Here is a 26,189-nt window from a genome sequence, read left to right as displayed (position 1 = left end):
ACTTCCCTTGCTACGTTAATACCAGAGCAGAAACCTATCCCTCCTACGGTAATGCCAGCATAATAACTTTCCCCTGCTGTGTTAATGCAAGTCTAGTAACCTTCCCCTGCTACCTTAATACCAGCGTAGAAGCCATATTCGGCTATGTTAATATCAGATTAGAAACCTTTCCCTGCTACGGTAATGCCAGCGTAGTAATTTACCCTGCTACGTTTATACTACTGTAGTAACTTTTCTCTGTCATGTTAATACTAGCGTGGTAAATTACGAGCGTACTAGCCATCTTCTGCTACGTCAATGCCAGCGTAGTAATTTTCCCCTGCTACGTTAATACCAACCTAGTAACTTTCCCCTGCTACGTTAATACCAACATAGTAACTTTCCCCTGATCCATTAATACCAACATAGTAACTTCCTCTCTCATAACTCACCAGCGCAATAACAGCGGCATCAGGCGCGCACCGTCCCAGCAGATCCACCAGCGTGCAGTAGAAATTCAATATAGCAGCGCCTGTGTCGATGTAGTCCTCATCCTCATCAGATTCGGGCAGGGGATGGCTGAACTGTAACATATTGGAGTTGCCGACCGTCTATTGCGTTAGACACGACAGTTTCAATAGTTTAAGGTTGGATTAATTTTGTATTTTATTATCGATAACCTGACCCGAATAAAAATATCGATATTTACCTGGATCGTCTATTGTATTTTATTTTGGGAGGGTAAAGAAGGAATTCGTGTAGTTTCTCGTTTAAATTGTCGAATCTATTGTGGTAGTTAGAATAAGTTCTTCAGGTATTTAATAGATTACAATAATACTTTTTTTTTACTTTCATAAAATTGTAATATCTAAATAATTGACATTTAGTTTGTCAAAAACTGTATGTATCCTGTCTATCTTATACCAAAATGGCATGGTTATATTTCAATTACATTATAATTATAAAAAGGACAATGTTATATATCAAAATTTCTACTTAAATTTTCCTTATACTATAATAGCAGATGTATGGCCTAATATGCATGAAATAGATACAAATACTTATTTTATTCTGTTATAATAAAGCCTTACATTAATATCTCCCTCCTGCTCCAAATCTCTCAGCTTCCTTCGATCAGCAATTCTCTCGCTCATCTTGTTGGCATCGACTATCGCCTTAAGCAGGCCCTCTCCCTCTCCTCTGAGAGCTGGTCCAAGGCACTCCGGTCGACGGATGAGGAGACGAATGACCAGGTTAGCGTTCTCTTCTACGCTTTCACCGTTTACCTTGACAAAGAGGTGGTAGGTATTAGGTTTTTAAGTAAAAATATTTTATAGCAAATAGGTATAGATTCTAGGAGCGGAATCTGAGCGGCGATAGCTAGCTGGGTGTGGAACGGACTGCCGAGACGAATGTCTGCTAGTTTAATACCCAAGGGCACACACCTCTGACGTTTTTAAAGTTGTTTGTGTATTCTTTGTAAATTATCGCTTGCTTTAACGGTGAAGGAAAACATCGTGAGGAAACCTGCACAACTGAGAAGTTCTGTACAAGAATTTCAAGCGTACATGAAGTCTGCCAATCCGCATTAGGCTAGCGTGGTGGACTGTATCCTAATCCCTCTAAGGCATCTATAAAGTATCAAATTTTTTCAGCACTACAGAGCTAGACAGAGGTATTTATAAAGGTAGGTCTATCAAACCAACATGTCATAAGCTATCTAAAAGGTTTGTTTCGGTATCTAGGCATAGAAAAGTGACTCCGCTGCTCCTGACGGTAAATAGAATGGGGTACAATGTCGACTGATGACAGATGATTTACTCCTCGACAGTTGAGGCAATTATGCTTCTTACCCAAACGCAGAACCTCAGGAAGTCCAAATAACGCTCTCCTTCTACTGGATCCCAGCCAAGGTCTGGATATCCCTTTTCTACCAACTCCGAGTTGCTCTGGAGTCCACAACGGGAGAGGTATACTGCTATCTTCTCTAGGTAGTGCTCTCTAAAAATAGCAGTTTGCATTATATTAATATACGAATGAATTTAAATAAAAATAGATGTATTAGAAAAAAATATATATCAGCAGAAAAATTTTAATGTGAAAAGCGACTTAATAATAGATTTAAATAAGGTTTTCTGTGGCCTTATACTATAAACGATACGGACCTTAAACTTATAACACTCCACTATTTCTTTGGAGGTAAAAAATAATACGGTGGTAGAAAAATTCAAAGTCAAGTTATATGACCATTATTAGCAGGCAATCGCATCAAATTAGCATAGTATCACATCACTAACCTCAAAGCCAGCGCGAGCTCGGTATTCTCCATCAGACTTGAGTAGGCCACGTCCAGCGGCGTGGAACCTCGGAGAGAGGGTCTGGACAGCAGGATATTGGAGTTCTCCAGCAGGAAGTCGAAGTGGTCAAACATAGCCTTCTGGTTCTGTCGACCGGTGCGGCAGAAGTAGCACAGGAAGCGGCAGCATGCCACCACCATCTCGTGGGAGGTGTCCTGGAGAGGACAATATATTGAGCTAATTTTTTTTAATAAGCCTGATGTTTAACGATGCGACCGCCTTTATATAGCAGGATTACCATAGGACTTTGGGTTTCAAAAACCGAGTAATGTCAGGCATTGCACTATGCGCCTATATAGCAGCAATACCATCGAAATTTGGGTGCCTGCCCCAAAAATGCCTGGTATTGCACTGTGCTCATTTTTATGAGATATGAATAGATTTTAAGTCTCATAGTAGCCAGAAACTAGATTCATTTTTTTATTTGGACACCAACACTTGTTTACACTAATACTTATATTTAGGATATCAAAATATTTAAGTTGTATGATGCCCAGTAATTGCTCTGCCTACAACACATATTACACGCCAGAAATGTACGTTATGGTGTACCTATCCAACAGGATTCTCGCATATAAGGGATGTGGCGGTACAATTAGTGCATATACCGCCATCTCGTCAACATCGCTGGAACTGCAAGAGGATCGATGCAGTGACGCAACTACAGTGATATCACACAGCAATCACGATAGATGGCGACGTCGATCCTGAATCACGCTTGCACAATTTGAGCGACGCGTTGCATATATACCATCTCCGAATAGGAACCGTCGGAGGGGCCGCGGCCGGTCAGGCGCCACATCTGCCTGACTGGAAATCTTCCCCTTCCATAGAGGAACGTAACCATCTGTTCCTCTATAGCGACGTCAACCTGTACGCCGCTACAGGGAGCTACCATGCAGTTAAAAGTGCGTAGATGTGTGTGTGTATGTGTGTGTGTGCGTACCTTCTCTTTGTTGTCGTCTGGCGTGGGTTGTGCTGGCTGCGAGGGTTGCTGGTCACTCTGCGCTTGCGCACGGCGGCCGAGCGTGTTCATCATTACCGCCATCACGTTCTCGTGCACGCGCAACACTCTACATAAGAGTAGATTATATTATTTTAAAAGTCAGTAATGAACGTGAAATTTATGAATAGGAAAGACAAACTATTTAAATGCATCATAATCTATTGGATCTACTAGTTTTTGCCCGCGACTCAGCCTGCGTCAAATATTTTTACGGCATAAAGTACGTAATTTCCTTTCTTGGGGTCACAAACTCCACACCAAAATTCTTCGAAATCGGTTTAGCAGTTGCTGCACTTCTACAAAACATGCTAATACTTTCAACAATATTCGCATTTATAACATTAAATACTATAAGATTAAATCTAATATAATTATTTTATAGTGTGTTCGAGTCACAAGTGTGAATTTGTAAGCGTTAAGTGAGTTGCAATACAGATCTCGAACAGAGCACCCGTGTCATTTTATTTTGAATCACTACGTGAGCAAAGTCAAAGGAAAATATACTTAATTACTTCAACATAGTGTTAAAGTAAAGAAAAACAAAGTAAAATATTTATATAAAACTCAATACAAACCTTATCAAATCAGGATGCTGGAAGAACGTGTGGTTGTTAACGAGTTTCCTGTGAAAGAACATAATTTTATAATTTAGTAGTACAATCCACTATCTCGATATCATAGTAAAATTCCACAGCTACACGGGTTATCGATTAAATTGAAATAAAATCGTCCTGTAAGGGCTTGTAATAACAAAAAAAGCAAAATAATTTTTTTAGGAAAACCATTTTTTTTTTCAACCTTTGAGCAACATTTCAATCACATATTGGCCTCTCGACCAATCACAATTAGATAATACGAACGCTCGCCTCGTTTATGCCACATTATAAGGGGCTAAGGTTCAGCTATCAACTGGCATTGCCAGTCATTTTCCAGGTGGTGGAAGGTTGTACGCCAGAAAAAAAAAACCATTTGATAATTGTCTGTTTAAAAATTACTCGTAGTAGGCAGCCTCTATATACTGGTGGGCCAAGATCAAGCCAACCTCTGCAAGTTGTCAGACCTATGTTACCCTCACTTTAGGTGTTAACCTTTAGCTCCACCTATGGACTGTACTCACCAGAGCCGCTTCCTCATGAGTTCCTCTTCCTCCTGGCTCATCTGGACCGGCAGCAGAGCTCGGATCTGACTCAGCCCCACCCACATCTCCGCCACGTCCAGTTTGGTCTTCGCGTTGATGACATACGTCTTCTCTAGGGCACGGATGAGTTCGCCTACCGCGTCGTATTGTCGAACAAGAAGACTGTAATAGAATATTTGCATTTAAATGAAGAGAAGAGGTAGCCACTCGCCTGATGGTAAGCGATACGATCGCTAATAAACAGTAAAACATCGTCCAATAACTTGAAATACAAAGTATTCTTTGGTATTCCACTGCGCTCGCCATCCTAAGACGTGAGATGTTAAGTCTCATTATATCCAGTAGTTACACTGGCTACAAAGTCCTTCAAACCGGAACACAACAGTGACTACACACTGGTGCTTGGCAAATAGACATTGCGGTGGTACCTACCCAGGCGGACTCTCACATATGAGAGACCTACCACCAGTCAAGATTAACGTGAAATAAAGAGTGTTCATCTCCCAGTAAGGTTGTGGCTTGGCTGAGCCTCTGGTATTGCTTTAGTGCATGGGCGGCTGAGTTTATTTATTTATTTGCACTTCACATACATAACATGTATATCGGCGGACTTAATGCAAAAGGCATTCTCTCCCAATCAACCTAAGGGTGGTGTTTATCATCAGGCGAACCTGAAGCTCGTTTGCCTAAAAAGGCAATAAATAAATACTGACCTGAACATTTCTCTGACGAGTTTTGGCGTTTCGATTTGCGACTCCTCCGCCCAGCTCACTATGGTCTGTATGAGCACTTTGCGGAACCTTTCTTCTGGAGTCTTCTTCGGTGGTTCTTCTATTGCCTGTGAGAAGAGAAGAACAAGATTGGTCAATACTGAATTTCTTGTTCAGTGATTTGTTGGAGTTATCACATCACGCCTTTATCCAAAGGGTAGAGGAGCAACTAGCGCATCTTTTTGCCAATTGTGTTCAGTCACATTATGTGATAGAGGGCAAGTATATCGCCATATCGGGCACAAATTCAAGACTCCGGGCTGATTCTGAGTAGAAAAACCAAATGTCACAGCCCGACCTGATATTTGAACCCTGGACCTCAGAGCTTTGACGTACTGCGCACGCAATACGCCACCGAGGCAGGCAATTTAAGTGGTAAGTATAATAATTATTTTTAGACTTTTCCATATCACAAAAATATTATTCTAATGTGTATAATGATTTTTTATGTTTACACGAATGTTAGACATTGAAATAAAACTATTTTCAAATTTTATCGTGGTTTTTTGTATTATAATTTGCTCTTGGCATTTCGAAGACTACAGCCTTCGTTATTACGAGGTGGACTAAAATTTAAAATACAAAAAACCGTGATAAAATCCGTAAAATAGTAGTTTTATTTCAAATTATTCTGAGTTCTAAGTTCCTAATAATTTCTTTTTTACCTTAGGTTCTTCCTCTAACTCCTTCACTGTGTTGATTATGTTGTACAGCTTGCCAAATGCGCCCGGTTTTGCTTCTGGCTCAGTGTTTTCCTGTGAAACATATGTTATAAGTGAGATAACTATCGCAATTTTAATCATAATATTTTCATAATTTCATAGTTATGAATAAAAATGATTTTTATCGCTCGCGCCTCGTAGTCTTCCAAGTGAACCCTCCCAAATAGCTTCCCTCCCGATATTGTTGACCCTTTCACACGCAGCGTACTCTCTGCAACTTTCCCTCTGTGTCTCTGGAACTTTAAGTGACCTTAATAAGGTCATCCAACACTAATATAAATCAATTGCTATTACCTCAGGGTCAGGTTCCTGCAGCGCATTGAGAGATACATGCGCCATTAAACTCTCGTGGAAGTCGTTCATGCGAGCTATTAGCTCTTCACCGCACGGACAGTTCTCTTTATCTTCATCTTCAAGATGCTTGAAACCTAAAAACGAAAGAAAATATAAACATAGTATGTAGCGATCACTGAGAGTTGGCACATTATTCTAGGCGTTGCTTGTGACTTTGCCCGCGTGATAAGTCTTTCACGCTACATAAGACCCTGAAACAGGGTGCGATGTCAGCGCCATCTTTTAAAAAAATGATTAAATAATTTTATTATTTCATAAGGAACAAATTAGCGGGACAAAAAGTAGCCTATGTGTTTCTCCAGGACATGACCTATCCGTGTGGAAAAATTCATCCAAAACCATTCAGTTGTTTCTGCATTAACTTCCGACAAACATCCAGACATTCGCATTTATGCAAGTAAGATGTAAGATTTGCACTTTATTACTGACTACCTTATGTCTGTAATGCTTTATATTCGCCTGGATAGCAACCAACGTACACATGGTGTTAAAACCCGCCAAAGTGGGTACGTAAGTGACGCGTTCCGGGGTCAGCCTGTGTATATCCGGTTCTAACAGGCCGGCGTAATTGTGTCTACTGTCAAGGGGTAATTATTTCCGTCAGTCAATATTCTATTGGAACCTACTTCACTTACCATCAGGTGCGGGAGTCACTGTGGTACCCGTATAAAAAAGAGTATGTATGTGTTATTTTTATAAGCTAAAACAAATCGACGTTTGAAAGGCAATAATATCTAAGCGTCAAATATACTGAAAATGAATTATATAAATATTTTGAATCGCCATTTTTTTCTACGTTATTTAATCTAGATTTTGTCAGTCTAGGACAATTTTAATAACATTAGACTATATCTTCATAACATAAAAAGTTGAATTGTTATAAATTTTCATATTAAAGTCAAAATTTTAAAGCACTCTACTCAAAAATTTATTGTCGCTTAGATATTATTGCCTTTCAAGCATGGAAATGAAACATTTATGGTGACAGTAGAAAATGCAATGCTAAGGCAATAAGAAACTTACTAAGTATAGCATTCATCTGTTCCCGAGGTGGGCAGCGGAACTCTCTCGTCTTCTTAGCGGCTACTGCGCTTGGCAGATCCGACTGCTTGATTTCGGTGTAACGTCTGAAAAATAGTTCTCATAGATCATCATCATCAACATCTCAGCCGGCCCCGTGACCACGAAGGCTACAAAGTCTTTGAAACGATGGGAGAAAAATATAACATAGAAACCGCGAAAAAATCTGTAACATACTTTTATTTTATGGTCTAAAGATCGCTTAAACACAAATTATTATGAAAAATATTATAAAAAAATGATGTTCGATATATTTTCTTAATATTCGTCTTAGAAAGAATTTAATTGATGAGAACGTCAGTGTAGTCACCCATTAAATCGGAACAAATGGGAATTGGACTTCACCGAGAGGTTTGTTCAAGCTTATATGTACAGTATCCAAGTAGTCCAAGTACATATATATAAAGTTCGAACTTGACAACATTAAATTTGCTGTTAGATCCCTAGATAGGGTTTTTGCACCAACCGCAAACAATAAGTTTGTTTTAATAATTAATTCGTTTCTTTCTTGTTATTAAAGTACATATTTTCTTAAATTTTTCACCTATAAGATATTGTTTGTTGCTAAATTTCATGATTTTAGATCAACGGGAAGTACGCTAAAGGTTTTGATTTTCTTGTAATATCGCAGAATAAAAACGTTCATACCTTCTGATCTCGTTAAGTAACAAATTTGATTTTTTCACAGCTGAAAGAGACCTTAAGCCCGAGTATTTAATATAAATTTCAACTTGATACTTATACGCGTTCCAGAAAAGGGTCTTGACAGAGTTTCAGTCGGACAGACAAAAACTAATCCTATAAGGATTGCTTTAGGTGCGAAATCCTAACTTCCATAACCTCACCTCAGCTGATCAGCCTGCAAGTCACCAACAAAATCGTGAGCGAAGGCGATAATCGACTCGACCCTGTGTCGTAATTGTATGTCGTTTAGATGCTGCAGCAGATAACACATTTGGAGCTTTGCGCCTTCCGCCATCTTCATGTGGAGGAGGCCTTTGCGGTGCTCGTCTTTGCCTTCTGGAAAAAAAAAGAAATCATTTTATTTTTTGTGCCGTAATTGTCGGTTAGTACGTCGTGTTATGGAATCATCTTGTATTTCGTCTGTGCTATAATTACGCGTTCCGGAATCACCCTGTATACCCAGTCTAGAACTGGCCGCCACAATTGTATAGGACGTGAGATATGTTTCGTTAATCGATGCTCTATATGAACGCTACTTACCGCCATTTTCAATAAACAAACCCAATCGAACATTTTTGAAATAGATCGAAACGTTTTTTCGAAAAATGGACCAATCAGAATTCAGAACAAAGTGTTTTGATACGCTTACAAATGAATTATTTTTATTGGTTCATTCTCGGAATCGGATTGAAGATTGAGATTGGGATCGTTTATTGAAAACGGCTGTTAATATCTGGTGCATTAGAGTCGCTTTGCCTTGCACATTAAAAAACACACGCAACATCTTTCTAAGGTTTAGTTTAGTATTTTGTTATTGTTTTTAGTTGTTTAGACTACTAGTACGACTGCACTGCTGAGGTCTTAGATTCGATCACCGGGTCGGGCTAAGTGATATAGGATTCTTTTTTTTTTTGGGACGCCATGATTTTCGCCGGTGTTACCCTGCTAACGCTGTACAAGCGATCTTATCGATGCCCGGCTTAGCAACCATGGCGGTCAATATAGGGTTCTTCTACTCAGTATCAGCCCGGAGTGTGGAATTTGTGCCCGATATGGCGATAGGCTCGCCTATCACATGATGGAAAAACACACGGGGGAAAATGCGTGCACCAGCTAAGCCTGCGTCCCCTTTGAGGATAAAAAGTGTGTGTATGTTTGTTTTTAGTGTATTTGAATTATTATTTAATGAAAACTCAGGCGCACTATATTTTTCCGGTGTTAGCATAAAATGTATTAACTACCTTTATCGAAGGTAGGATCCCAGGTCTCAGGATTGATCATGATGAGTAGCTTCTCCACGTCTTCATCACGCATCATACCGACTAAGAGAAGACGATCCACCAGCTTTATAAGAGGTCTGAAACAATAAATTATTATATTGTACAACATTTTCAATTTTTTATTTACCTAAACGAGTTTTAATTCCAAAAACTCTTTACACAGATACACTCTTTTATCCAAAGCTTACTGGAGTTTGGAAGCAAAGAATAAAATTTAATAATATAACAGTCAAACCATATTACGTTAAATGTTTCGAAGAATGAAGCCAGGTTATTCTAAAGTACTTTTACATCTAGAATTAACTACACTAGTACCTTTGTCGAAGTCGCGAGCAAAGACTATAGAACATTTCATCCAAGAAGACACGCCCCTCTAGTTTATCTATGCGCTTACAGGGTAGATGAGTAGCATGAGTCCAGGCGCACACTGTCATGGATAGCGTCGAGGTTGAGGCTTGGATCGGGTCTTACCACGGGACATCCTGCAATACCCCAGCTCAAGTGGTAGGGCGCGTCTTCGTGCATGAAATAACCTGAAGTCAAATATGTTTCGTGTATGGTACTCACAGGAAGAGGTTCTCGTTACTACCTCCCACGGGATCCCTGTTGTGCACCTGGTTGGTCTCCACCGCCTCCGCCAGCGCTTGCATCACGAATTCTCTCACCACCTCCAACGGGAAGTAGGGAGAGTATAGATTGCTGATCTCTGTTATACTTTCACTGGAAAGAGATTAGGTATTTTAGGGGATTAATGTGCAATGAGTGTCTTCAGTTTCTTTTTCAACTAGATAGTGTTATTATGTTGGCAAATTGACATTTCTTATTTATTTACTTTATTGACTGCCTTAGTGGCGTAGTTGTATTACGATACGACTGTTGTGCTGAGGTCTCGGGTTCGATTTCCGGGTTGAAAAAAGTGTTATTGCTGTTCAGTCTAGAATTTGTGCCTGATATGGCAATAGGCTCGCCCCCTCTCACATTATGGGTCAAAATGCTTCACTTTACTGTCAACGTATCAGCGGGTGCCGTCCTGATTGCGACTTAAAGGTCACGAAATGAAGTCTATTTTTGTTAAACTATTTTTGACAGCGCAGACGATCCATTAGTTAAGCAGGGACAGGCTGTTTACAAAAACTAGATATTGAAATAAAAATGATTTTCGGATTTAATCGGGGTTTTTTACATTTTAATTTTTTCTCCCATGTTTCGAAAACTGAACGCTTTGAACCATAAAAGTTGCAGTCTTCGGAACGTAATAAAAATTCAAATAAAAAAAAACCGATAAATTCCGATTTATTTCGATGTCTAACATTCGCGTAAACATAAGAAATCACTATCCAAAGCTAGATAGCGAAGTTTGTGTTGCTATTTGTTAATTTGGGCGAGTTTTATAGGATAAGTTACTCGTCTCGTCATGCCCTTGTGTCCATAGTTTGTCAATTTAGCTGCGGTTTGTTAGACGAGTTACTCGCCTCGTTTACATGTGTCAGTACATAAGTTAAAACGCTACTCACGCAATATCAGTCATTTTCATCTGCGGCCGTACACTCTCAGTCTGCAGCGAACGTAATGAATGTCCCATGTGTGGTTCCTCGTACAGCATCTTCAGTTCGCCGCCCAGGGGGATCACGAACTCGTTCTTACACGTCTCCCTTGAAATAGAAATATCGATGGTCGAAAGGCTAATTGATTTAAGCAACATTCTTTTGTGACCAAGTTTCATACATGTTTAACCCATTTACTAGCGGAATGTTTGCCGGCAAACATGACAGCTACATGACATTACGTGTGTCACGGGAATATAACCTTATATACTACATAATAAGATTATTTTTCCGTGATACGCGTAATGTCATGTAACTGTCATGTTTGCCGGCAAACATTCCGATGCTAAATGGGTTCAAATCAGTTCTTTTTTTTTTCAACTAATTAAAAAAATTCGTAAAAAAATGTCTTAAGTCAGTCTTTTAACCGTTGCGTCGATATATATGTTAGCGTTTTGAACTTGGGTTTGTTTAGCTGCTTTTGTTGCTGACTGTACTTACATAGTTGTAGCGTGCGACTCGAGATGCAGCGCTATGAGCAGGTCGTAGAACCCTTGCCGCAGCGGGCCCGACATGTACTGCGACTGTATCGCGTACAGCAGCTGTTTCTGGTCCACATGCTGGCAAAGCGCATGCGCAGCTCTGAGAATCACAAATATAGTAATACCAATTTATATTTCATAATATTGATTCGTGTTATTTTTTTTATTATGCTAATTCACATAATAAATTTATTCAATAAAAAGTTCTTTTTGTTTCAACTTAGACCTAACCTTTATTGATATTTCTGCCGATCGATTATCGATTAATTTCTAATGATACTCGTGAAACTTATTCCTAGTCTTAAAAACGAGAAAGTTTGACCAAATAAATAATTATTTTCTTAAATGTTTGGTAACCATTTAATTTTGAAAAACATACTTCCATAATTAACTATTCAAGTTTTACATTTTTGAGATAATACAGACCTGTAGTTACTCTGATAGCATAGCGCGGCGTACAGCGTGAGAGTATGTGAGTGGAAACTTAGCAACTTGTCCATCTCTATTAACTCCAAGATGTCGATACAACGGTCTTCCTCTGTAAAAAGGCATATTGAGTTGATTTATCGATATAATTTTTTTACCGATTTAACTACGACATTGAGTTCTTAGTGCACAATTGGGAAAACACATGCGAGTAATTTTTTTTTATATTTTTGAATGTCGAGACGAGCTTGCCGTTCGCCTGATGGTAAGCGATACGGCCGCCCATAAACAGTAGAAACACCAACACCATGAATTACCAAGTATTGTTTGGTATTCTACTGCGCTCGCCATCCTGAGACATGAGATGTTAAGTCTTGTTATATCCAGTAGTTACACTGGGTACAATGTCCTTCAAACCGGAACACAACAGTGACTACACACTGCTGCTTGGCGGCAGAAATAGACATTGCGGTGTACCTACCCAGGCGGACTCTAACATATGAGAAACCTACCATCAGTAATGTATTACTTAAGGGCATAAATAGGGTTTTACCGAAATTTTAAAATCTAACGCCTTAGGTTTTTCTTCATCTTTTTGACACTCGATTTTTCAGATAAGGAATAAAATGCCAAAAAGTTATTAAACGAATGATTCACTAGCAATATTCCTTTTTTTTATTGATTTAATGAACTTATTCATATAATAATAATATCAGCCCTGTATTATATACTGTCCCACTGTTGGCACGGACCTCCTCTACTACTGAGAGGGATTAGGCCTTAGTCCACCACGCTGGCCTAGTGCGGATTAGTAGACTTCACACACCCTCGAAATTCCTATAGAGAACTTCTCAGGTATGCAGGTTTCCTCACGATGTTTTCCCTTATCGTTAAGCAAGTGATAATTCACAAAGAATACACACATTATTTTAGAAAAGTCGGAGGTGTGTGCCCTTGGGTTTTCAACCTGCGGACATTCGTCGGCAGTCCGTTCCTCACCCAACTAGGCTATCGCCGCTTCTTATATTCATATATGTATAACTATTTAAATGTTAAAAATATCAAACCTGGTATATGTAAAGCCAGCATTGAGACAGCGTCTTCGCACAGCATGGACCAACCGCGGATGTCGGATAACTTCAGAGCATGCACTTGCAATGAGAGATTCGGTACCTGCAAACGTTATACGACTTTAGACTATAATTATTTTATTTTTTGGTTCTTTTTTCAGTGATTACTATCTTTGTTTTTTTTTTATTACTTAGATATTTTTTTCTATATAAATATAAATTTTAATAATTAATGTAAAGGCGAATGCAACAGTTAAGAACCCAATCATCGAATTAATACCGATTTTTAACATTCGTGTATATATAAGAAATTTATGGTAATAAAAATGAGGCAACGTTATAAGTCGACAGCCTCGGTGGCGTAGTTGTATTACGGTACGACTGCAGTGCTTAGGGTTCGATATCCGGGTCGGGAAAAGTGATATTGGGTTTTTCTACTCAGTATCAGCCCGGAACCTCAAATTTGTGCCCGATATGGCGATAGGCTCGCCCTCTATCACATCATGGGACGGAATACGCACGGCTAAAAGTGGGTACGCCAGTTGCGCCTCTGCCTACTCCTTCGAAGATATGACGTGTGTGTGCAACCTTATACCCAATAACGGTTGAATGAGAATAGCGATAGGAGATTAAAAAACTCAACAAAATTAAGAATTTCTAAAAACAACATTTAGAATTTGTAAAGAAAATTTCGAGGCAGACAACAAAATTTTGTATTTCATAAATGTACTTTATTATACTAACCCTCGCCCATTGATGCGGCTTAAGGCACTGCACTTTGAGCCTCGGCGGGAACTGAGGAATGACATGCTTGTCACTGGTGGGCAACACCGCCGCACTGAGCGGGAGGCTGGTCGGAGATCTGCCCAGTTCTATCTGAAGTATCTCCCTGGACGTCGCTTCTACGAAGATGGCCGGGAATAGCTTTGTTTCTGGCTCCATCTGGTGGAAAAATATAATATCAAATCATTAAATTGTTACTTCACGGTTTTCTGTGCTCTGTAAAACCTCGATCGACTGCAAATGTCTCCGCCATAAAACTCATACCTGTGTCACACATCAAAAAATTACATTACACAAATTTCATGACTGTGATCCCCCCCCCCTGTCTTTGTCACACGTGGTCACATTTGCGGGACTTCTCCCCCTTGGTGTGACGTCATATGTTTTGCATGATTATACGTACCTTATATGTATAGCTACAGATAGAATATATTTAGAAAGTTTTTTGTTTGCAGTTAATGTTCTGTGTTCTAATAGCGAAGATTTTGTCATGTGATATCACGAAATTTATGAGACCTCCGTCCCGTTGTCATATGTTACACTTCGTTGACCTCTTCCCCCTTTTAACGTGTCACGTAATAAATAAAATAGTTTTATTTCGATGTTTAACATTCGCGTAAACTTAAGAAATCATTGTGTGACGTAATTAATGGTTCCTAACTTTCATGCATGTATGCATCACTGGTCTGTGCGAGGGTCCGCCTGGGTAGGTACTTCCGCAATGTCTATTTCTGCCGCCAAGCAGGAGTGTATTGTTACTATTGTGTTCTGGTTTGAAGAAAATTGTAGCCAGTGTAACTACTGGACATAATAAGACTTAACATCTCATGTCTCAGGATGGAGAGCGCAGTGGAATACCAAACAATACTTTGTATTTCAAGGTGTAGGATGGTGTTTCTACTGTTTATGGGCGGTCGTATCGCTTACCATCATCCATTACCATCAGTCGAACGGCAAGCTCGTCTCGTCATTCAAAGCAATAAAAAATGCAATACCTTAAACTTGATGCTGGTCTCTTTCCCCTCGCATGTGAAGGTGACAGTGCCGGTGGAAGTGTCCACAGAGCAGCCGATGAACATGCCTTGCGACGCGCCTTTGCCTGTAGCTTCGGCCATCACTTCGTTATATAGTTCATCAGCTCGCACCATATAGCAGGATTGGCGGTTTACACTGGGTAATTTTGAATATATTATAGTCTGACCGAGAAAATAATTAACCTCGCTGTGTGATAAAATAATAATTCTTATACTGACAAAATTAACTTTAAGACGAAAACATAAAAGTGGCTCCAAACCACGTGTTTTACTTGATCTGGTTATAAATAAATACAATTTTTACTTCAATATAGAATTATTAATTAATAAAAAATGCACAAACCTTTTTTATATCATAGTATTATTCTACTTCTTTTTTTTTTGAGACACACTGCAAACTTACTTAATAATCATCTGTATGTATATAATTTCTTTTCTTCTAAAATAAGCTTTGATATTTCTACGGGAAACTGACAAACTAATGTGCATTGAAGAAGTGATTGATAACTAAATCTAATTTCAAAGGCCTTTGATCTAAGATCCAATGTTGCTTCTCAACTGACCTCTCAACAACCCTGTCGTAATCATCAGTGATGATGACAGATGACTTCATCACTTTGCTCTGGTTGAAGTCTTTGGAATGGAGATGGTACTGCGTCGTCACCCAGCCTATGTACACGTGCGTTGGATCTTGGCCGGGGAATATTCTGGAAACAATTGCATTTTATTACATCCAGGAAATAAACCGGAGCCAGGGCCGTAGCTAGACTTGAATTTAAGGTAGTGGTTACAGCTAGGGCTTAAGTAAAAATGGTACTAGATTTGTTCTGGTCAATCGATTTTTGATATTCTTGACTTGTGAACATGAATGAGTTAGGTTACCTGATACTTACGTAATTGTTGAGGTAATATACAGAGTGTAACGAAACTCCCTTAAATCTCGAAAGGGAGTTATTCCACCCACGAACAACTCTTACTGTAGGACTAACTTCCAAATTGTGAAATAAAAAACTCGCTGGTCCATATATTGTGATTGAGTAGTTATGTAAAATTTAGTTGATTATTAAGGTAGGGCATTGGCATTATTTTAGGCCCCACAATGCCTCCCCCTAGCTACGGCCCTGACTCGAGCAACTCTCAGTATACCACTATAAAGATTTTGGAGTTTGTTCTATACACTTGTGTTCACTGACGTTCATGTATACTTTCCCGCCCTCAAACCCACTACTACAACTCCTGTAAGCCAAGATCAGCAGTGGCACGCATTTTATGACACCGAGTTAAGCTCGGCGAGTCAGGGAAAACTAATATGTAATTACCCCGCAACGAAATTAATCAAGTAGAAAGATAGGGAGGAGTTGGAAATATTAATTGTCTAGTTCCCTCCAGAGCAATGCGGGTGACAAAATCATGATCTAAGGAGGCGTTTTAACCTCAAGGACGGACCTTTTAAAAGCGCGTTAGAATCGCATTTATTACAAAATGTATGGAGAAAGCTTTCAGCAATTTCTGTCCTTAAATGTACTCAAATATCTTTTGGCTCATAGTCTTTTGATTCTTATAAGTAAATGTATCGATTGGCATAAAACATAGGGTAGCTGTCCCAACTACCTCGCAACAAAAATCCACCCTGCATACCAAGTACTAACCTAACACCATAGAAATATTCGTTGATGAGCTTCAAGCACTCCGCGTCGAAGATTTCGTTGCCAACCGTCTCTGTAGTGGCAGCCGCGAGCGTTGTAGTCGTCATCTGTTTGCGGTCTTGGGTGGGAGTCATGTGGGTAGCCGTCTAAAAAAAGTTTTTTTTTTTTATTATTTTTTTTGTTTAGTATCTGTTTTATAGTTACAATTTACATATCTTATACATTTTTTTTTGTTACAAATAACGTGTCTATTAAAGAAAAAGAAGGGTACATATCCATCTATTAGTTATTTAGCTTAAAAGTAAGTTATTTCGAAGCGATAAAACACACAAGCGAACTTCCACAAAGTACATTCTTAGTATTCTGCTGATTGGGTATTAGTATTATTTCCAAACTACCGTGGTGTTGTTACAAGTAAATTCTTAATAAATGTATTTAGATATGCTAGTTACTGACTAATTTAAAAAAAATACCAAGCAGCTTTTATCTGACATTTTTTAAACCCGATATTCTTTCTTTTGGTTCAAGTTTATTTCACAAAAACATAAAAAAAAACAGTAAGACTGATTTCGCATTTATAAAACTAGTGTAATAGATCGATTTATATAGCATTATCTCCAAGCGAAATCCATTTAACATCTTTATATGAACACATATTCGCCAACAACTTTTTAATATTGTAATCGGTGATGGAGAAAAGTGGTAGAGTGGGTCATTTTGGCGTGCCCAAATATAAAAAAAATGTCAGATTATTCTCATTAAGTAACAACACCATCTAGCGGGTAGGGACAGGACTTACGTTCAGACCCCCTTGGCTTCCGTACAAGTTGGGCCTGCTGGCGCGTGGACTCATTCCGTTATATCTTTGATTCGCCTTCGACGAAAAAACATAAAGATGGTAATGAAAACAGAAAAAAAAAATTTGGTAATGAAAAAATGTATGGTAATGTAAAAAAATGTAAAATATTTATTATTATTTACGATAAAAATGATTTTGTGGCAGGATATTATTAAAAACAAAATGATAACAAAAAAAAAACACAAATCGTAAAATTGTTCAATGTTCTTAAAAAAAATTAAAACAATGTGTTTTTCATATTACAATTTCTTTTTTTTATGCTATTTCCTCAGTCGGCTGTTTTTAATTCAAACGATTTCCATTTAACAAGTTAGTGACCATAAAAACTTATTTCCATATAAGTTTCGATGTATAAAATTCGTAGATAATTCAAAGCCAAGGAAATTTCAAAAAAACCTAAAACCAAAAAATGACCCTTAAATCCACAAGTATACAGTACATATTACCTGTGACACCTTGATTTGCGGATTGGGCCTTCGCACGGTCCTCTCGGGCGACACTTCTGTATCGCTGAAGGGATCCGGAGTCTTGGACTTGCGCGACTTGCCGCGGTCGCCGCTCTCGCCGCGCTTGCTTTTGAAAAACCTGAGGAGTATTACAAGTTATAATGAAAACTTGGATAATATATTTTTATGAGCAGGGGGTAAGCTAGCGCATTTATATCATTATGATATAACTTTTGAGCTAAAAGTAGATACTATTTTGTTAACGGCTATGTGGAGACGATAAATTCTTTCTCGACAAGGCTGCTTCAATTTCATTAAAAAGGGAAATAATTCTCTATAAAATCCATTATTTTTTCTAAATATGTGACTTCAAATCAATTGAATATCTTATTAGTGTTCCTTATGCGCATAAACGATATCAATGGAATGTTCGAGATTTCGTTGCGCCAACAAGCTATGGCTAATAATATACAGAATTTCGATGAGAAATGCTTTTAAAATATATAGACACAGACATAAAAATATAACGAACGAATGAACTGAAACTATTACACTAAAATAATGGAGACTAAGGGAGCGACTTAAATGTGCTTCAATTGACTTTTGAACATGTACACTTATATGAATAAACAATTCTATGTATTGATGCCAGTATCACTTTAGATTCATTAAAACACCAAGGAAATGAGAGTTAAGTCACAAATCAGATCAACGAATGCCTATAAAAAGGGCATGGTGTTACCCAGGAGTGCAACAGGTGGTCCTGTTTTTTACTTCCTTTATCCACTCACTACTGGCTGCCATTCGAATGTTGTCACCCCATCTGGTCAGAGTATATTAGATCAATATATTTATCAGCAGCGAAGGGTGACATTTTTCAAAAGGAAAAAAATATCTTAGTTAAAATATCGCGGCCATTTTAACAGAAAACAAAAACTAAGACAAACGCAAATAAAGTTAAAAGGGAAGCCGGTAGGAATCAGATTGTATGGACGCTTCCCCACTGGTATTTATCATCTAAATACTTGCATATGTGTCACGGGAATATAACCTTATTATGTATTACATAATAAGGTTATATTCCCGTGACACACGTAATGTCATGTAGCTGTCAAACATTCCGATGCTAAATGGGTTAAGTCTGTCAGATTTTGATATTTCTGGAAATTTCTGTAGAAAAATATTAATATAGTCTGTTCAGAAAGAGAACCATCATGGCCGAAAAGTGAACTAACTTTCGAATTTTACATAGCAACCCCTCCCCGCCATTTGGTAAATGTTAAACTCATTGTCATGTCGTATTGCCTTGTTATAAATGATCTTGCGTGTTGTTTAAAGGGATTTTTGTATAGAAAAATACAGAAACTAAACAAAAGAGGTAACTAAGCACAGTAGCGACCTCAAATCCCATGACGGTTCTCGTTCTGAACAGACTATATCACCTTTTGAAAGTACAGGCGTTCAACCGATTCCGCGGTCCATATGACGAAAGCGGTTAGTAGTTAAATAAAAAAATATATTTCCAGGAGAAACGTTGGATACATTTGAGATATACGTGTGTTCCTACATACCGAGGTTTTTAAATATACATCTTACACAATAGACTGCCTTGAACTTAATAAAATAACTAAAAGAAAAGTCAACTGTGAATCCCTTGTAGCCGAATTTCGGCAACAGCGGCCAATCTCAACGGAGATCAGCTACGCAGGAGATATTATAGTGCACAAGTTTGTGTATACACAAGCACTCTCTGTTCCTTCACTCTCATAGTCCGGTGAGACAATTCGACATGACCGGAGAGAGATCAGGCGCAGGACCAACGACTTTACGTACTTTCTGACGCACGGGGGTATCACACCGCCAACTTCCTGACTCCTAGCTGCAACTGACTAATTTTTAAGATGGAAAAACCTAGTCACAATTATTTTTGGCTCGACCTGGGCTTCGAACCCACGACCTCAGCGCGATAGTCGTGTTCGTATGACTACGCCACGGAGGCAGTCAATATTAACCGCACTATGAATATAACGTGTACAGTCGGCCTGAAATGAATATATATGTAGATATAAAGAAATAAATGTATAAAAAAATATTTGGGGGCTGACTGTATATGACAGTACACTGCTACTCACTTAAAAGGCGACCGGCCACGCTTGTCCTTCTTATCGTCTGGGGCTAAGCTCTGAGCTCCTCCAAGCTCGTACTTTGCCATCTCGACCTCGCTGGTGGACCGATGCATGCCGTTGACTTGTTGTCCTAATGACAATTTAGTTTATGAGTTATGCTTCGAGATTCCGTCTGAATTTTAGAGGAGTTCTATAATATGATATAATTTTACAAGACGTTCGATCATGTGGATAAGTTTGAATAGATTTTTTTTACTATTTACATCAATTAACCATAAACATTTAAAGCTAATAACTTACCTTGATTAAAATTGACTTACCTTTATACATCGATTTTATTGAACATTAAAATATAAGATATTATAATGCGCGTATAGGAAAGTGTTGCTATCTCTTTCGCACGCCTGGATTTTGGACCATGACGTCATAGTCTATCAGCAGATTATGAAGGTTCTATGTCACTGGGTATTGCTCGCAGTTCCGCCTACGCGAAAGGCTTCCCAGAACTACGTATTGAACAAGGACATGGTCTACTGATGTAACATAGTCCATAGTGAATTAACTTTAAAACAAACATTCCAAACATCATCACAAACTTTCACATTAATAAGATAGTATATGTACTTTGTACCTTTAATAAATAGTAAATATATCTTGTACCTACTATAGAGAGCAATTTAATAGTATAATTAAAGTAGATATGACTATTTACAATATATAGTCTTCTATTGCTTAATTTTGATTTCTTCCTAACAGAATTTCGGCCAATCTCAACGGAGATCAGGCACACAGGAAATATTGCACAAGTGTGTGCGTACTAAACAAGCACTCTTTGTTCCTTCACTCATATAGTCCAGTAAGACGATAAATTCGTCATGACCGGAGAGAGATCATCAAACAGCTTTACGTGCTTTTTCTATTATTTAAAGAATTTAGCAACCTGGTTGTATATTATAATTTTGTATGGTAACGCCGCGTGGTATGGAGGTCTTGCGCGGCGGCCGCGATGGCTGCCGCTTCACCTTCGAGCCCTGCAGCTCCTCCTGGTTGTCCTCGTAGTGCAGACCTTGGGGACGGGAGAACGGATAAGAAGTTGGGGTCATATGTTGTACAGCTGTCAGAATTTTGTAGGTGTTATTGCTGTGATATATTGAAGGGTATCTGTTTTCCTGTTCAGTATCAGCCCGGAGTCTGATATTTATCACGATAGCCTCGCCGTCACACGTCATGGGACGGAACACAGTTGGCGAGTGGGTACCCACCAGCACCTGTTCCTACCCATTCGGAGATAAAAGCGTGTTATGTGTGTAAGTGTGTGTGTGTGTGTGTGTGTGTGTGTTTGTTTGTATTACTGTGTTATTAGAGACTATTCTGCCCTAGTTAAAGCCATCATTTTAACAGCTGCAAGTTAGGATTGCTAGTAGCATGCGTAATATAAATATCATCGTTTATAACTTACACAACGTGATTTTATAGTCCGTTTTGGAACCTAAATGTGGTTCCTTAGAACAATTTGTAGGACCAAAAAAATTGTGAATTAATTGTACTGTTGATAATTAAATAAAATAGTTTTTGATAATATTTTTCACTCGTTCGAGTTGGATAACGATAGTGACGCGACAATTTTTCATAGTTATGAATGGCACCAATCGTAGTGATGATAGTAGTACGTGAGATGTAGTTGCATTACGAGTTCTCATTTTATTATTTGAAAACATTAATTGTAATGTTTATAAAAAAAATATTTTTATTTTATCAGATTGTTTTTAACTCTATTATTGATCCAGAATTAAGATTTTCGCTTCCAAAACGACTATAAAATTACGGTCTACTCGTATACACATAAATATTCAATTTGTTTGAATATGTCACAAGTGTTGTATAGTGCTCGAACGCTAGTAGACCATTCAACAACATATTATTATTATCAAAATTGTAATCTTCATTTTTCAAAATCTTCTGACAATTATTTCAGCTTGGAAAGATTACAAAATATAAACACCCTTTATCAAAGTTCTGACAGCTGTACTATCTACGTATGTACAGTGGGTTCTAAATTAATTATAGATAAGTGAATAAATATTAAAGGTGGAAAATTAAAGGTATAAAATATTTATTTATAAAAAAATAATGGAATCAAACCATTACCTTATCGTTGTTTTTGATAATATATATTTTTTATATTACATATACTTACAAAAAAATTGAACATACAATTCATGATTTTTGTTTACAATTTATATAATATATATAGTGCAAATTCTGAATACTCGAAAAAAATAGCAAAAACAACGATTTTTTTTATTGAATATAAATAAATAATTAAGGGCTTAAAATATTGGAAATATGTTTAAGGCATAACATCTACATATTTACAAAATGTTAACTTAACAAAATTTGGTTTAGAAAAATGCATTTTTATTAGCTTTTAATAGTAAAGTGATTCTATATACCTGCCTTATTCAATTAATACAAAATCGTATTATTATAATTAATAAACGATTATAATTTCTACAATAAAATTCATAACGAGATAGAAAAAAAAAACACCTGCAGGAAAACATTTTTTTTTGAGATTAGTCTTTCTTCAATGTCGATTCTAAGATGTCCAGTCGGACACATACCATCTAAACGGCCTTGAGCATTCCCTGTGCGAAATATACGGAGATTTACGAATCATTTTACATAAAAACAAGTTTAGGTGTTATTGAATATTTTTAAACTACAAAAATATTCATTAAATTGTCAATCTGATAATGATGGTTGTAAATTAAAATGATGTGTACTTTAGGAGATGCACGAAATCAAATTTTCAGTGGCATTTTCATTATTAAATTAACGAAACATTATCCACATGATAAGAAAATTGAAATAATTAAGGCAAAGGTAATATATTGCAGAAATATATATATATTTTTTTATAATATATTATATATTTCGCATAGATAGGTTCTAAAAATGGAGTTATCTCATGGTATGGCTTTAAATATTTTCTTACAAAAGTTTATAAAGAATCACTTTACTATTAAAACCAGGCTTGTTATCTATGGTTACCTTTAATATCGTTCATGGTGAACCCACTGCGCATGATCTGGTCTATGTGGGCTGGCATCTGGGCTTCCGTAGCCTCCTTCATGAGGATCTGTTGTCGTTCCTTGATCTCCACCCATCTGCGAGCTTTCTCTGCTTCACTGTAAAAACATTCCACTCTTCACTGGGGAGGGTAATCATCTATCGTCAGTCGACACTTTGGACACTACTCTACTTACCATCAGGTCCAGGGGTTCACTTTGCCATGCCCAAATAAAAAAAAGTGAATTACGGTAATTTTATATAACAATTGTAATCTTCAGAATCACATTTAACAGACATGGTATGGTAAACTTTGTTTGAAATGCTTACAGGTCACTGTTTCCACTGGTTATCTCAAGAAAATTAGTTGTAAGAGCGGAAAAAAAGGATCCGAACGATGGGGATCTAGTGAATTTTATGTTATGTGCTCTCATTCCCGAGCAACGAGGTTCACATCACTGGTAAACATTTTTAGATTTCACCACACAACAGGTCTAGTATCGTTTTGTCGTGCCAGATTTTGCTAAGCCAGGTATAAGAAATACTATTTCCTTACTCAATGAATTCCGAGTGACATATAACAGGCAACGACAGCCTCAGGAACTCCCAGTTAGCCTTCTCCATTGTCTCGAACGTGTTGTGAGAGATCTTCAAACATGGTGGAGTGTCTGAAAACAAATCGGAGTTATGCGCTAGCATGGAAATGTATGTAAAAAAGTTTTCGGGATATGCGTCTTTATACATCTGCTTAGGCCATTAATGTACTTTGACCTGAATATTATATTCCTAATTAATAAAAACATTTTATTAATTATTATAAAATAAAAAGTGTTACCCAATAATAAGATATGTTTCATTACATTCTGCTGAGATTTTATAAGTAAAGTACGATGTAATCTCTTTGAGTATTTTATACGTATGAAATACTTAATAGGAAAAAATTTCAATCAGTATAAAGCTTATAAATTAGATAAATTATAGCGTGACATCTATGTTGTTGAGTCTCCTTTTTCCGGACTTAGCCCGTAGCAAGTCGGGCGGTTAAGCGTGATATGCCAGCTATAGGGCTAGCCAACCCAATCCCTCCCAGAAGCGTTGGAACTTACAACGTGACATATAAAAAGTCACAATTTTTTTTTCGATTCGGTTCCGATTCGAGTGCAATTCGAATTTGATTTCGATTTGATACTAATATTAGCGAGTAATCTATTTTGTTTTACGATAAATTTCATCTGAAAATACAAAAGCCTTTCGGGTATTATCATTTAATAAGGCGTAAGCTTGCATTTCATTACCTGATCCTGCAGGTATTCTGGTGACGTCGATCCTCGTGTCGGGCATTTCGTCTGTATTCTCATAGATAGGCTGATCTTTAGTATACCAATGAGTGACATCTCTCTTCATATTTCTAAAAAAATAATTATCAATAATCGTTCGACGATTACAAAATTACTATGTATGTTGCACTAGAAATAATTATAAGGTGTCGTGCAGACAAATTTTATTTACTATTATACTAATTATAAATTTTACAATTATACAAAATAATTTTAAAATGTAAGTAGATATTGTAACTGACTTTTGCGGATGAATATATAATATATAATATAAAAACCGCGAAAATAGGCGGGAAAATAGTTATATTTTTATTACATTCACGTAAACATAAGAAATTATTAAGAAACATCAAGCTGTTAATTTAATACGATCTGAATCAATATTTTTAAGCAGCATATACTCGCTATAACAGTTCAATTATCGATTTTATAATCACATTGTGAGAAGCGGATAAACCAGAAAAAAAACGATCAACTTCGTAAGGTACTTACACACAGAAAGGCTCGTAACCCTCTTGAAGACCACACGTGGTGAAATACTTCAATGTGTTAACATCTTGACCGTAGGTTAACCTGAAAAAAGCGTTAATTATACAACAAAACCAACTAATCTGTTATGTAACTGTAATAAATTCAGTTAGGTCTCATCTCTACAAGACTCTAGTTTTCAAAGTTTAGGAAGGTCGTCTAGGCATTTGCAAAAATAATTAATAGTAATGATGTTAAGTTCAAATTTTGTATGTTATAGTAGATGGCTCTGAAGAGAGCTGCATAAAAACTATGTCAAAAAAAATCTCACTTTAATAACACTTTGTATACCAGTCCTGGATTTGTAAATCTCAGCCTGCAGGCAGCCTCTTAGGGGCGGCAGATTTCAGACGCTCACCCGATTTATTTAACCATTCGTTTATTTAACTTTATTACCTTGTATAATACAAACAAATAGAAAATTATCAAGTATTTTAGAAACCTACATACATAAACCGTACCTACATGGGGCGGCGGAAATAAAGTGGCCTACACTTATAAAAATATAAATCACTGCTGTAAACCCACCTGGCCTTTTGCCCAACGCCAAGAGTACAGGCCGGCACAAAGTTATCGCCCTGGACATCTGCGAATGTGGTCTCTCCACCGAGGGCGTCCATCAGCAGTTCTCCATTTAAAGAGAAACCTGCGTGCATATGATTGAGATGTAGAATTTTAAATTAGAAAAATATTGTATTTTGCATTGTGTATATAATTCTGATGGAGCGGATGGAAGTTAAAGAGAAAAAGGTTGAGGCTGGGTATGAATATTTTATTAAGAATGACATACTGAGTGATTGAAGTATTTTTTATGAATTAAATTAAAATCAGTTAATCACATTTATTTTGCAAATCATTAAATTTATATGTATTCTAAAAACAAGTTGTTGCTGCTTGATCATTTTTACTATAGTTTTTAAAAAATAATGACTTTATACTATAAGTTTAATAAAATATGAAATATTTTTTTTAAATCAATAATAACAGAGTTTGGTACAAAATGAAAAAAGAAAATTACTAGTTGTAGATTTTATAGGACATAATACATTCACTATTCAATGTATGGACCTGTTGACATTGACAACAACATCGATTTATAGTTAGGAGAATTAGTAAAAACAAAAAGCAAAATATAAAATAAACCAGGGATTAGTGAGGTCACTCCACAAAATCATCGACAGATTTTATCGAGATGCAAGTATTTTTATCGAACTCGATAAAAACTCTATCTCAGTTTTTATATAAAAACCGTTTGTTATAAAAATTGTTTAGCGAATACTAATTCTATGAGCCTACTACTCTATCGTGTGAAGCTTCTAAAGCATATCGGACCTAAAACTAATGATGTTTTTCCATCCTACCCCTGTTTTGCAAATAACCATGTTTTATTACTAGCATATAAAAAA

At 37.2% G+C, this 26,189-nt stretch overlaps 1 protein-coding gene across 1 annotated transcript in view; it reads right to left on the bottom strand.

Moving 5' to 3' along the window:
• LOC115456338 (ryanodine receptor) overlaps positions 1–26,189 on the bottom strand; it is a 158,964-nt gene that overhangs the window by 54,485 nt on the left and 78,290 nt on the right. Inside the window, 31 exon segments of the mRNA XM_030185358.2 lie at positions 432–563; positions 1,071–1,265; positions 1,833–1,980; positions 2,277–2,491; positions 3,283–3,409; positions 3,918–3,965; positions 4,460–4,642; positions 5,194–5,318; positions 5,916–6,005; positions 6,267–6,400; positions 7,350–7,453; positions 8,252–8,426; positions 9,332–9,447; positions 9,938–10,090; positions 10,885–11,022; positions 11,416–11,556; positions 11,883–11,994; positions 12,950–13,055; positions 13,697–13,894; positions 14,731–14,905; positions 15,333–15,476; positions 16,419–16,561; positions 17,215–17,289; positions 17,721–17,859; positions 19,853–19,976; positions 20,787–20,912; positions 22,901–23,037; positions 23,475–23,586; positions 24,214–24,326; positions 24,748–24,828; positions 25,312–25,429. Coding sequence (XP_030041218.1) covers positions 432–563; positions 1,071–1,265; positions 1,833–1,980; positions 2,277–2,491; positions 3,283–3,409; positions 3,918–3,965; positions 4,460–4,642; positions 5,194–5,318; positions 5,916–6,005; positions 6,267–6,400; positions 7,350–7,453; positions 8,252–8,426; positions 9,332–9,447; positions 9,938–10,090; positions 10,885–11,022; positions 11,416–11,556; positions 11,883–11,994; positions 12,950–13,055; positions 13,697–13,894; positions 14,731–14,905; positions 15,333–15,476; positions 16,419–16,561; positions 17,215–17,289; positions 17,721–17,859; positions 19,853–19,976; positions 20,787–20,912; positions 22,901–23,037; positions 23,475–23,586; positions 24,214–24,326; positions 24,748–24,828; positions 25,312–25,429 — 4,127 coding nt within the window.

This window comes from Manduca sexta, chromosome 2 (genome assembly GCF_014839805.1).
Source record: "Manduca sexta isolate Smith_Timp_Sample1 chromosome 2, JHU_Msex_v1.0, whole genome shotgun sequence".
NCBI classification, from domain to species: Eukaryota; Metazoa; Arthropoda; class Insecta; order Lepidoptera; family Sphingidae; genus Manduca; species Manduca sexta.
The sequence above is the reverse complement of the archived record's forward strand: the minus strand, read 5'-3'. Positions and strand labels throughout refer to the sequence as shown.